The 12,650-nt window shown below is 39.0% G+C and overlaps 1 protein-coding gene across 4 annotated transcripts in view; it reads right to left on the reverse strand.

Moving 5' to 3' along the window:
* Nucleotides 1-12,650, reverse strand: part of NBAS (NBAS subunit of NRZ tethering complex) — a 313,374-nt gene that overhangs the window by 263,077 nt on the left and 37,647 nt on the right. For all 4 annotated transcript variants that reach the window (XM_032430100.1, XM_032430102.1, XM_032430101.1 and 1 more), the window contains one exon: nt 1,426-1,564. In XM_032430100.1, the coding sequence (XP_032285991.1) occupies nt 1,426-1,564 (139 nt within the window). The remainder of the gene's footprint in view (nt 1-1,425; nt 1,565-12,650) is intronic.

Consider the following 12,650-nt stretch of genomic DNA (forward strand, 5'->3'; position numbering starts at 1 on the left):
TCTAGTAGCATATAAACCACTACACTGAGCTAATTAAAAAAAAAAAAAAAAACTACTTTGTTGGGTTAAATTCAAAATCACATACTTCAAAACATGCCAAAAGCTAAAGAAAAGAAAAAAAAAATGAATGGAAGCTTACAATAATTGCTTAAGATTTCTTTTTAAAAGTACTTCTTCATTATTTCCTTTTTAACACCAAACCTTTAACCATTCATGGTTTTAGAGGATTATTTTAAAATCAGTGCATTTTAGAACAGAAATAACAGGACAAATACATTCACTACAGGAAAAAACAACATAACACATTCACTTATGTTGTGTTTCCCTTTAATTTCTTGGTTTCTCCCTCACTTGAAACGTATCTGAGCATCCACTACATGTAAGGCAATGTGCTAAGCACAGGATGCATAACTGTGATCAAGTGCTTGATTTCCTGCAGTTAACATAAGTAAACAATATGTAGGGTGCCAATATGGCAGAGAAATTAGTATTCATCAATATCTCATTTTTCTTGCCTTTCTGGACACACAGAAAAACTATTTCCCAGGCCTGTTAAAGGTAGGAAGGGTCATGTGATTAGTTAGAACACATGAACTGTGAGCACAGGTAATGTTAGTTCTGGTTTGAAAAGTTCCACCTCTTAAACCCCTCTTCCCCCTCCTATAAACTGAGGTACTGGAACCTCAAGAGGTCACCAAGCTGCGTGGATTCTTTAATCATCACTTGGAACAAACTGTCCAGGGGAGTCATGGCACCAAGAACGGGCTTTGCCACAAATAAGGAATGAACTGTTACATGGTAACCCACAGAAATGTCAGGAGTTTTCATCTGTTTATCGGACGGTTTTATTATCACAGCAGAACCTAGCCTGTATGGACTATTACAGCACACCAAGTGCTCTGCTACAGAGCAAAGGAATGAACGGCTGAGTGAATCATCCAGGTGAACACAGACCAAAATATTAGCAAGTGTACCATGGTGGTAAAGAACCTGTGCTGAAGCTCGTGCTCCGATTCTGCTACTTACAAGCTCGGCAACCCAGGGAAGTTACTTAACTACTCTGTACTCTCCTCATAGACAGGCTAGTAACGATACCTACCTCAAAAAGTCAGTGAGAATTAAGTGAGCTGATACGCACAGCCGCTCAAAACAGTTGCCAGCCCATAAAAAGTGCTGAATAAACATTAATGTCTAAATAAGCAAATGCAAGTAATAGGACTACTGTTAGGTTCCTTCTCTAATATCTGCCAATACTGTTAATAAAAATGAGACCAAGTTAAACAAAAAAACACTTTAGATAAATTTGATATTTGAAAGAAGTGCTAAAATTCCACATGAAGTCACTTTCCTCATTTAAGACAAAGTATTTCCTTCTGTCCTGCCTGAGACCTACTCGCAAAGTGAAATGGCGTGACTAATACTTACTGCAGTGACCCTGTCTCCACCATTAGTAACCTGCTTATAATAAGGCGATCCCGAAAGAACTCTCCAGGCAGACAGGCCATAGCGAGAAGCTTTTGATATGCCCACTTCAGCAGTTTCACATCCACCAACCAGCAAAAGTCTAAAAAACACAGAAAAATAAAAAGAACTGATAAACTGCAGTCTGAATAAGAGGACATCAAAACAGGGAGAGCAGAAACAGTCACCTTCACAAAGAAAACTAAAGTAGAATTACTATATACTAAACCTAAAAGTTCAACATTTAGAAGAAACCACCAAAAGAAAAGCAGACGGTTTTTCAATTAGAATTTCACCTTCACTTATACAGAGGAAGGCTTAAACATCCAAGCACCTGAAATCCAGATGGGAATTCTAAGAAGAGTAAAAAGGTTTTAAGGTTGACCACTGAACAGTGAAGAAACTGTATCTACACCAGTGAACTTTAACACACAGGTCCGTCACCACACCCAGGTATACACGTATTCGTTACAGCAGTGGACTGTACACACTTAGAGATGTTAGCAAGGGCAGCTGGGAGCACCCTGGATAGGACAGAACTCTGCAGTCTAGCTACACTGAAACAAGACTATGTAGTAGTTCAGATGTGCATTATGATCTGTTTACTTTACTGTTTGTTCTACTTCATGAGCAATTAGAGGTGAGGTACCAACAGAGCAAACAGTCTAACATATACTAAAAGTTCAAAGCCTGTGTGACGCTACACAAACTAAGTTGATTAATAATAAAACCCAAACAGTCATGATTTTTTATTGAGGTATAAATGATACATAACATTATATTAGTTCAGGTGTATGACATAATAATTCAAAATTTGTATATATTGTGAAATGATCCCCACAATAAGTCTAGTTAATATCCGTCCCATACATAGTTACAAAAAAATTTTTTTTTTTCTTGTGATGAAAGCTTTTAAGATCTACTCTCTTAGAAATTTTGAAATCCACGGGGTGCCTGGGTGGCTCAGTTGGTTAAGCAACTGCCTTCGGCTCAGGTCATGATCCTGGAGTCCTGGGATCGAGTGCCGCATCGGGCTCCCTGCTCAGCAGGGAGTCTGCTTCTCTCTCTGACCCTCCCCCCTCTCATGCTGTCTCTCTCTCTCATTCTCTCTCTCAAATAAAATCTTTTAAAAAAAAAAAAAGAAATTTTGAAATGCGCAACACAGTATTTTTAACTAGTCACCACAAACAGTCATGATTTTTAAAGTCATGTTCACTAAATCTGGCAGGGAACTATATAATAGATATTATAATCATCTGTCTAAAAAAGAGAAAAGTTTGAAAGTAAAGTTCTGATATATTAAAGGAAGCACTACAATTACCAGTGAATTATTTTTGTTCCCAATGACAATAAGGCAATATAGTAAGAGAAGAGCTAGGCCACAGGTTTCATTGGTCTTGTGCATATAATGCGCCCCTAACGTGAACTATCACTGTCCCAAATGGCAGAAAACAATTATCAAGCTCCTTTTAAAGCAAAACACACAGTATTATTATCACCATGCTCCCATTTTATCAGAAAGAAGATGCATTCCATCACACAAATCAGTCGTTACCTTTTTCTAGACCATGCTCATGGTAAAACCAAAACTTAAAAAACTTCAGTTTCTGCATAGAAATTGGAAGGTAAAAGAAAACAACACTTCGTAAGGCTCTCTAGTGTTGGCATATCAAAAGGATTTACTTAGAAGTAATCCAAAACAGGTGGGTGGAGGAATAGCTGGGGATATCTATGAAACAAGATTGGCCACGAAATGATTGTTGAAACTGAATGACAGGCACAAAGAGTCAATATACTATCGTCTCTATGAACAGGCTTCAAATATTCCACAAAGAAATTTTTTTTCAAAAGTCAATTTGTTTAAACACACACACACACACAACTCCGGAAGCACCTGGCTTGGCTCAATTGGTGGAGCATGCATGCAACTCTTGATCTTGGGGTCATGAGTTCAAGCCCCACATTGGGCATAGAGATTACTTAAAAAAAAAAAAAAAAGTCCTCTGAATAAATAGAAAAAAACAGGCAATTTTGAATATCTACATTTCTGAATTTAATCTCAATGGTTTTTCAAACAGGAAATATGTGATTCATAAAGCATATCTTTAAAAATTAGTAACCTATAATTATAGTAAAAATAAAAACACTGTTAGAGAATTCAACAAATCCCTAAAAGGCCAGGGTAAAGCAGATCCTGATAACTAATTTTCCTCGGCTCAATGTACAACATATATATTTATATTAACAGTATAATTCTTTTCTCAAGGGACTGGACATTATTGTTTTAATCTGCACTACCATGTCAAGGAGGGGACATATCTAATTTTCAGATTAAAAAAGTATATGTAGCTTTTGGCTTTTGGTTTGGCAGAAGTAAATGTGCAACTCTCTGCAGTCATCCAGAATCTGGGTTCAGCCCCCCATGCCACCTAAGTTTGATCCCAATGAGATATACCTGAGGTCCACCAGTGGCAAAGTCGGTGCCACGTCTGTCCTGGCCCCCAAGATCGGCCCCCTGGGTTTGTCTCCAAAGAAGTTGGTGATAACATTGCTAGTTATCAACTAGTAATTAGAAGGGTCTAAGGATGACAATAAAACGGACAGTTCAGAACAGACAGGCCCAGATTGAAATGGTACCTTGTGTCTCTGCCCTGATTATCAAAGCCCTCAAGGAACTACCAAGAGACAGAAAGAAGTAGAAAAACAGTAGCACAGCGGAACTATCACTTTTGATGAGACTGTCAACACTGCCCAACTGATGCGGCACCATTCCTTAGCCAGAGAACTCTCTGGAACCATTAAAGAGGTTCTGGAAACTGCCCAATCTGTGGGCTGCAATGTTGATGGTCAGCACCCTCGTGACATCAGAGACGACATCAACAGCGACTGCCTCATGACATCCACAGATCACATCAACAGTGGTGCAGTGGGATGTCCCACTAGTTAAGAACTACAAAGGAAAATATTTCAGTAAAGGATTATTTGACCAAAAAATACATACATACATATATACATACATACATACATAGGTATAGAACTAAGTTGCCTAACTACTGAAGGAGATACAAAGCTAACCAAAATTTCAGATTTTTTATCCCTTGATCTTAACACTAGAATACACTGCCTCTCTCTGATTTTTGATAAATATCATAGACAGCCATGCACACATCAAATTGGCTACATGACAAACTCCATCAAGAACAAAAGAGATTCGATATCTGCTTCCAAACAATCTTTCCTCCATTAATGCCCAATTAAGGAGTAAGTGGAAAAAGAGGCAGAATGATGGCACTAATCATGTACTGTCCTCACTAGATGGTAAAATGATGTAACTTGAATGAAAACAGTCAATGAAAGAGAGGGGAGAGAAGTCCAAGACCCAGCACTGTACACAGAGTAAATGTTTCCTGAATGACTGAATTTAAAACTCCAACTTTCTCCTTAAGTAGCACAGTGAAGGGTGCTAGAGCAACTCTACTTCCCCCCCCGTCCCCATGCTTGCTAGGTTTCACCATTAAGTACAAGAAGATGAGGCAGGGAGAAGGGGAAAGGTCATGGCCGCAGGGGTGGGCAGAAATGGGGGAAGGGGGTGATTCACTGATAAAGACCGCACTAAACAATGTTAAGCCGATATCTGGTAAACCAAAGTATTAGGGAAAAAATTTCAAAATGTTTGTGAGAGACTAAGAGCCATGAATAAAAAGAGAAAAATACCATGCTCTTTGACAAACTCCCAATACTTTAAAGATGTCAATTCTTCTTAATCTATAAATTGAATGCAATTTCAAATAAAATCCCAACAGAATTTTTCATGGAACTGAAACTGATGTGACAGAACTAGACAAATCTAAAATTTACATGGGCGGGTAGCAGGTCTAAGAAAAGCCAACTCCATTCACACTGATAGTCTTTCCCTTTATGAGTTGTGCTTTGTGCATCTTGACCTGCAAATACTTCCCTACCCTAGTGTCATTAAGACATTCTCCTCCCAATTTCACCATATTAAAATCTAAAATTTCTATCCATACAAAGATAAATCACACACCAGGAGAGTACATGAAAGTAACAGTATTAGCAAACAATTTATACAGATCTTCCACAATCAGCCCGAAAGAAAAACGGACAAAGAATTAAGCAAGTCACAAAAAGAGAAATCCAGAAGTTAATAATGCAGATGAAAACAATATAGATTTAGGGGCATCTGGCTGGCTCAGTCTGCACAGCATGCGACTCCTGATCTTGGCACTGTGAGGTCGAGCCCCATGTTGGGCACAGAGTTTATGTTTAAAAAAAAAAAATCAGTAAAACAATACAGAGTATGTTTAAGGACACAGTTTCTCTTAAAAAGTACTGGTGAAATTGCAAACTGGAGCAATCATCTTGGAGAATGATACAACAATACCTAACAAACACATACACCTAACTGTTCTAAGGAACTGTTAGAGAAATTCTTGTATGGGTATATTTATCTCTTGGTAAAAGAGTATTTCATGCAGCACTATTTATAATGCAGGAAAATTAGAAGTATTTTAAATGTTTACAAGGGATGGATAAATTCAGTAAGTTGTTCAGGGAAACATGCAATGTAACTACAATAGGTAGATGACAGATAGATGATAGCTAGATAGATGATAGGGAAGGTCACAACAAAATCATGACACAAAGCAATGGAAGTAGGAAGTTTTGTTTGTACTACTGTCTTTTATTCATGTATGTGTATGTACACACACCCACACACCTTAAGATTTTAAGAAAATCTTAATATTTGTTAATTCTGAGTAGTAGGTACCCAGGTGTTCATTACATCATTCTCTCTTTAGCTTAAAAAGAGTAACACCAAGATAGAGCATCCCAAATTATGTACATAAATTTTTCCAGTTAATGAAGTCCAGGAGAGAAAATTCAGTAAATTGGCTCTAACACATAACACCAACCCACAAGTCTAGCCAAATACTGAAAATAAAATTAGCATATCATTTACTTTGTGACATTTTGAGGTTGTTTACACATTAATGGTTATAGCTTAAGCATTCTGTGATTTACTCCTGAAAGGACTGTTAGATTTTTGCAGAAAGTAAGTCCACAAACAGACATACTGTAGAAAATAACTTATATCATTAATGTTGTTCTGTTGCAATAATTTCCTCCAACCAGAATACTGACAGGCAGAGAGAGAGGGCGATTACCTTGCCCAATAATCTTTGACCTCAAAATTTTGTGGAAAATAGGAAAATCTTAGGTCTTAGATTCCAATACCTCTGCAACAAATGTAATCTTAAGAAATGCCCTGCATCCCATCAATATTTGCTAAATGCAAATTGTGTGCTAAGCAATGAAGAATATGCTAAGCAACTGAAGAAGCTTCTTAATAAGCCATTTATAATTCTTCTTGTCATCAATTTACAGTGTCACATTTAGCTTTCCCAGTTCATCAGGATCAAGCACGGTGTGGTGCTTAGGGGCATGCTTTCTGTCCCTACCTTCCTTTCCTCGGATGGCCTTGGGGATAATATTGACAAAAAGGAATGAAAACGAGCACAGTCCACTCCAGGGGAAAGGACCCAAGCCACTACTGCACAGGACCTCTTCAATGACCTTGGAGTTAGGTACAAAGACAGCCCAAAGGGCAGATAAATAAACTGCATGGAGGAAGAGGCCGAGGAAGGCTTCACTGGCTTAAAATCAGCAGAAAAGTTTACCCTTTAAACAATTTCCCAGACATAAAGGGATCAGGTAAAGAGCATCCTAAGCAAAGGGAACTCGATGTCAAAGAACAGACTCTAGTTTGTAAAATGGTGTGCTTGGAAAACAATAAACACAGTGCGTGCTTCTAGCCTATAAAAGAAAAGCAGGAGGAGCGGGAGACAAAGTTCCAAGGGGGCCTTAACATTACAAAATAGTTTGTCTTGCTCCCTTCTTGGGCACTTATCACCTTCTCCCTCTATACTGGGACAGTTATTTAAATCATGCCTCCATTAGCAAACTTGGAGCCACTTGGGCACAGAGATTCTATCTGTATTCTTCACAGCGTTTACCACAATTGTTCCACTCAAGAAACTTCTATCGCGTGCTACGTGCAAAGCACTACGGGGCACAAAGATAAATAAGACACGGTCCTTGTCCTTGGCTTAACCTCCCCAGGCTTCAGCTCTCCCACCTGAGAAATGAAGGGGCTGAGCCAAATGATAGATGAACCTCTTTTCCAGCTCTGACAGTCTAAGAGTCTAAAACTCAAAGCAGGAACACAGGGATCAGACAACAAAAATAAACTGTGACTGATGGAGCCAAAAACACAAGAAGGGGTGAATTATATGAGCAGGAGTAAAGGCAGAGGCCGGAGCAGAACAAAGGGCCGTGACATAGGGGTGGTCAAGGCCATCTGAGGAAAGGGAGGTAGGGAGGGAATGTGTGTCCCTAAGCACCACACCACATGTGATCCTGAGAATGGGACACTACAAATTATTTCCAAGAAGAATTACAAATGGTTTAAAAAGGCTCTTCAATCTAATAATTGTTGGAAGAATCTGCCATCTAGTGGCTCAAAACTTCTTAAAGCTGAGGAAAGAAGGAAGTTTGAAATACAAGGGAATACCTGTGCACGCTCTGTCCAATGACCGCTGGGGTTGCAGCATACAACCCGCAGAAGGGGAAGAAAGAAAAGAAACTACAGGTCTCAAAATTAAGAAGTGCCTAAGGTTGTGCCCATCAAAATAAGGGCTCAAAAACTGTTACCTACTATTTCACAGCTAGAAGACAGTGTTCTCTTGGGATAATGGAAACTGTTCCCCCATTTTAATTCATTTTTAGTCTATCTTACACATTCTTTTTTTCAAAACTCTTACCACTTCAAATTTTAAAATTCTGCTTATGTCTATTTATTAGATATAGGAAGAAAACATACATAATCGTGACTCTTTACATCAGTGGTTCTCAAATACACATATGCATCAGAATCAGCTACAGTGCTTGTAAAAGCAGAAAGCTGGGCCACTCCTCCAGAGGTCTAACTCAGCAGGCCTAGGATGGAGTCCAACAGTCCCCATTTCTTTTTTTGTTTGTTTTGTTTTTTGTTTTTTTTAAAGATTTTATTTATTTATCTGACAGAGAGAGACACAGCTAGAGAGGGAACACAAGCAGGGGGAGTGGGAGAGGGAGAAGCAGGCTTCCCGCAGAGCAGGGAGCCCGATGTGGGGCTCGATCCCAGGACCCTGGGATCATGACCTGAGCCGAAGGCAGACGCTTAACGACTGAGCCACCAGGCGCCCTGAAGAGTCCCCATTTCTAACAATCTCTCCCAGTGATTCTGATGCTGCCAGTACAGAGCCCACATAAGAGCACAGCTTTACATTATGCCTGAATCTATAATCTGAGCTTTGGAGGACACAGCTCACTAGAAATCAAATTATGAAGCATGACACTATTTAGTCAACACAACTTAAGAACGACCACAGAAAACTGATTTTAATGAATGGTTAGTTGTTAAAGGCAAAACAATGAAGATTTTTCTTGGATGGGAAAAGACTGCTTAGTTTAGTAATAAAAATCATCACATTTTTCTAGCAATTTAATAACTGTGCATTTAAAACTGAGTGGTACTTGGTTATAAACTCCTTAAAATACAATCTAGAAATTAGAACCAAGGGGTGCAAGGAAATCAGGAAATGACAGATGTTGGCGGGGATGCGGAGAAAGGGGAACCCTCCTACACTGTTGGTGGGAATGCAAGCTGGTGCAGCCACTCTGGAAAACAGTATGGAGGTTCCTCAAAAAGTTGAAAATAGAGCTACCATATGATCCAGCAATTGCACTCCTGGGTATTTACCCCAAAGATACAAAAGCAGGGACCCGAAAGGGTACGTGCACCCCGATGTTTATAGCAGCAATGTCCACAATAGCCAAACTGTGGAAAGAGCCAAGATGTCCATCAACAGATGAATGGATAAAGAAGATGTGGTATATATATACAATGGAATATTATGCAGCCATCAAAAGGAATGAGATCTTGCCATTTGCAACGACGTGGATGGAACTGGAGGGTATTATGCTGAGCGAAATAAGTCAAACAGAGAAAGACATGTATCATATGACCTCACTGATATGAGGAATTCTTAATCTCAGGAAACAAACTGAGGCTTGCTGGAGTGGGGGGTGGGGTGGGAGGGATGGGGTGACTGGGTGATAGACACTGGGGAGGGTATGTGCTCTGGTAAGCGCTGTGAATTGTGCAAGACTGTTGAATCTTAGATCTGTACCTCTGAAACAAATAATGCAATATATGTTAAGAAAGAAAAAAAGAAGAAGAAGAATGTAGCAGGAGGGGAAGAATGAAGGGGGGGAAATCGGAGGGGGAGAAGAACCATGAGAGACGATGGACTCTGAAAAACCAACTGAGGGTTCTAGAGGGGAGGGGGGTGGGAGGATGGGTTAGCCTGGTGATGGGTATTGAGGAGGGCACGTTCTGCATGGAGCACTGGGTGTTATGCACAAACAATGAATCATGGAACACTATATCTAAAAGTAATGATGTAATGTATGGGGATTAACATAACAATAAAAAAATTAAAATACAAAAAAAAAAAAAAAAAGAAGAGAATAGGGGTATCTGGGTGGCTCAGTCGGTTAAGCGTCTGCCTTTGGCTCAGGTCATGATCCCAGAGTCCTGGGATCGAGTCCCACATCAGGGTCCCTGCTCAGTGGGGAGCCTGCTTCTCCCTCTCCCTCTGTCGCTCCCCCTGCCCCCTGCTTGTGCTCGCTCACTCTGTCAAACAAATAAAACCTTTAAAAAAAAAAAACAGAAAACACATATTTTAAGGTCTGTGGGCCATAACAGCCTCTTTCACAACTACTCTGTCATAGTACAAAAAAGCATAGATAATATATATTTTTTTTAAGTGTGACCAAGTTCTAATAGAATTATATTTGTGGACACTGAAATTTGAATTTCATATAGTTTTCATGGGCCATAAAATATTCTTTTTTTTCCCCAAACATTTAAAAAAATGTTAAAATCCATCCTTGGTTCACAGGCTTACACAGAAACAGGTCAGATTTGGCCCACAGGCCATAGTTTTCCAAACCCAGGTACAGAGAAAAGCCTACTGAGCATGAGTATCAGAAGACATGAGCTTACCACATAACAGTCATATCATCTTAGAAAAGTCTCTTAACCTCTCAGAGCTTAGTTTCTCCATCTACACAAGAGCAGTTAGGATACCATCTTATTGAATTGTGAAGACTGAGATTCAGTAAGTATCTGGTAATCAGCAAAGACTCTAAAAATTTTCAATTATAACATTAATAACTTCAGGTTAAGTCAATTCAATGTCAATTTAAGAAGTGGCTAAATTTTGCAAGGTACTGTGCTAGCAGTGTAAGAAATGCTGTGTAAGGAAACCAAATTTTCCCTGCCCCAAAGGAATTTATAGTCCCATAGGTGAAATGAGACTGTAATTTTGTCTAAGAAAGGTTTGAAAAAACCTGTTTCAGGCCTTCCATTCATACAGTTCTTCAGCCTGAGCTCTTACATTTTAATTCTTCCAAACTCGGGCTTTCACTCATTTACTCAATATTTATTGAGCACCCTATGCACCAGGCTACATTCTAAACACTGAAAATAGAGCTATGAATAACACAAAGTTCCTGCCCTCGTGAAGTTTACATTCCAGTGCATCAGTACTGCTTTTTCCTTTTTTCATGTTTTGACAAAGCCAAGTAAATGTTAACAACTGAACCAAAATTTATTGATATTCCAGCCAAAGCACTGCAATCAGCACTGACAATCATGCTAAGACAAGGTACAGATAAATGAGAGGAATTTAAGAAAAAAAAGGAAAAATGAAAAGTACAAATATCTTGAAGAACAAAAGCATTTTGATCTATATTTTGGTATAAAAATAGTAATTATTGCTTAAGAGCTTGATGAAACTTACCAATAAAACTATCTACGCCTTTATTGTTTAAAAAAAAAAAAGGCATTTTAGGAAATATAAGAATGTATATAGGTCTAGAGTTATCCAGGAGTCAGTAAACTACAGACCTGGGCACCCAGCACTTCTCAATCCAGTATTCTAAGCAGCCATAACCTACGGAAAGGAGGTGACTCGTCAAATGAAATTAGTCCTATGCTTCATTAGGGCAACTTCAAAAGCAAGGATATCTTTTTATTCACTTTATTTAATCTTTCAAAGTCTTAGCACAGGGTTCTCAAGTGGGGGAATCAGAATCCCCTATAGAGCCTTTTAACAAACAGATGCTACAATCTCATCCTATACCTTACCTGATCAAACCTTTAACAGTACAGCCTAGGTATGCATATTTTAAAACTTTTTTTCCAATAGGTGATTCTGGTGTCCATACCTTGTTAAGAACCGCAAGCCTGGTAAGCAGAATGTTCATAGAAATACTAATTAACAAGTTAATTTAGATTTCCCAGAGGTCTTTGACCCTGTTTCCTTCCCTCAACCCACAGCTGATGCCAACGATCATCTGAAGACTTAATTGCCTCCTAATCCTCAGGATGGATTTAAGCAACACCACTGCAAAAGCCTAGTATGTTCAGCATCCACCCATCTGATCCATTCCAGGTCTACCTTGGATCCTGATTTCAGAACTACCCAGGTTCTGAAACCAAATTCATCTTCAACTCAATTAGTTCAATTATTAAAATCTTTCTCAAACTTGTCTTCCCAGGAAAAGAAGTTCGGTCTTTGAACCCTTACTGTGGCCCACCAAGTATCCCCGACAATGGGTCTGTCTCTAATGCCTGCTACTAAACTCCCTACCGCAATTTTCCTCTGTTAAACGCTGTCTGTAGTCTATACCAGACCTCGTAGGTACTTGAGCAGCTTACTAAAACCATACACTGTCTGTGCCCGCGCAATGCCAGCAAATGAGTTCAGAAAGAATGACTTACCTTGAAATTACACAGCTAATAAGCAGAACCAAGAACAGAATTCAGATCTCCTGTCCCCTAAGCCAGTACACATTCTATTAGGTCAGAAACATATTTTTTTAATTTTCTATTTGTCCATAAAACATAATTAAACATCACTCCTTCATTCCTATAAAATGAGCTAAAGATAACTCAAGAGTCGTCTTTCAGCTCTCTACTCCCAAAGGGAATGCACAATAGCTAGCATCATTCCAGGAAGAAGAAAAAATTCAATCTGGCCCAAGTTACTTCCTAAAAT

This window comes from Phoca vitulina, unplaced genomic scaffold (assembly GCF_004348235.1).
Source record: "Phoca vitulina isolate PV1807 unplaced genomic scaffold, GSC_HSeal_1.0 scaffold42, whole genome shotgun sequence".
Taxonomy (NCBI): Eukaryota; Metazoa; Chordata; class Mammalia; order Carnivora; family Phocidae; genus Phoca; species Phoca vitulina.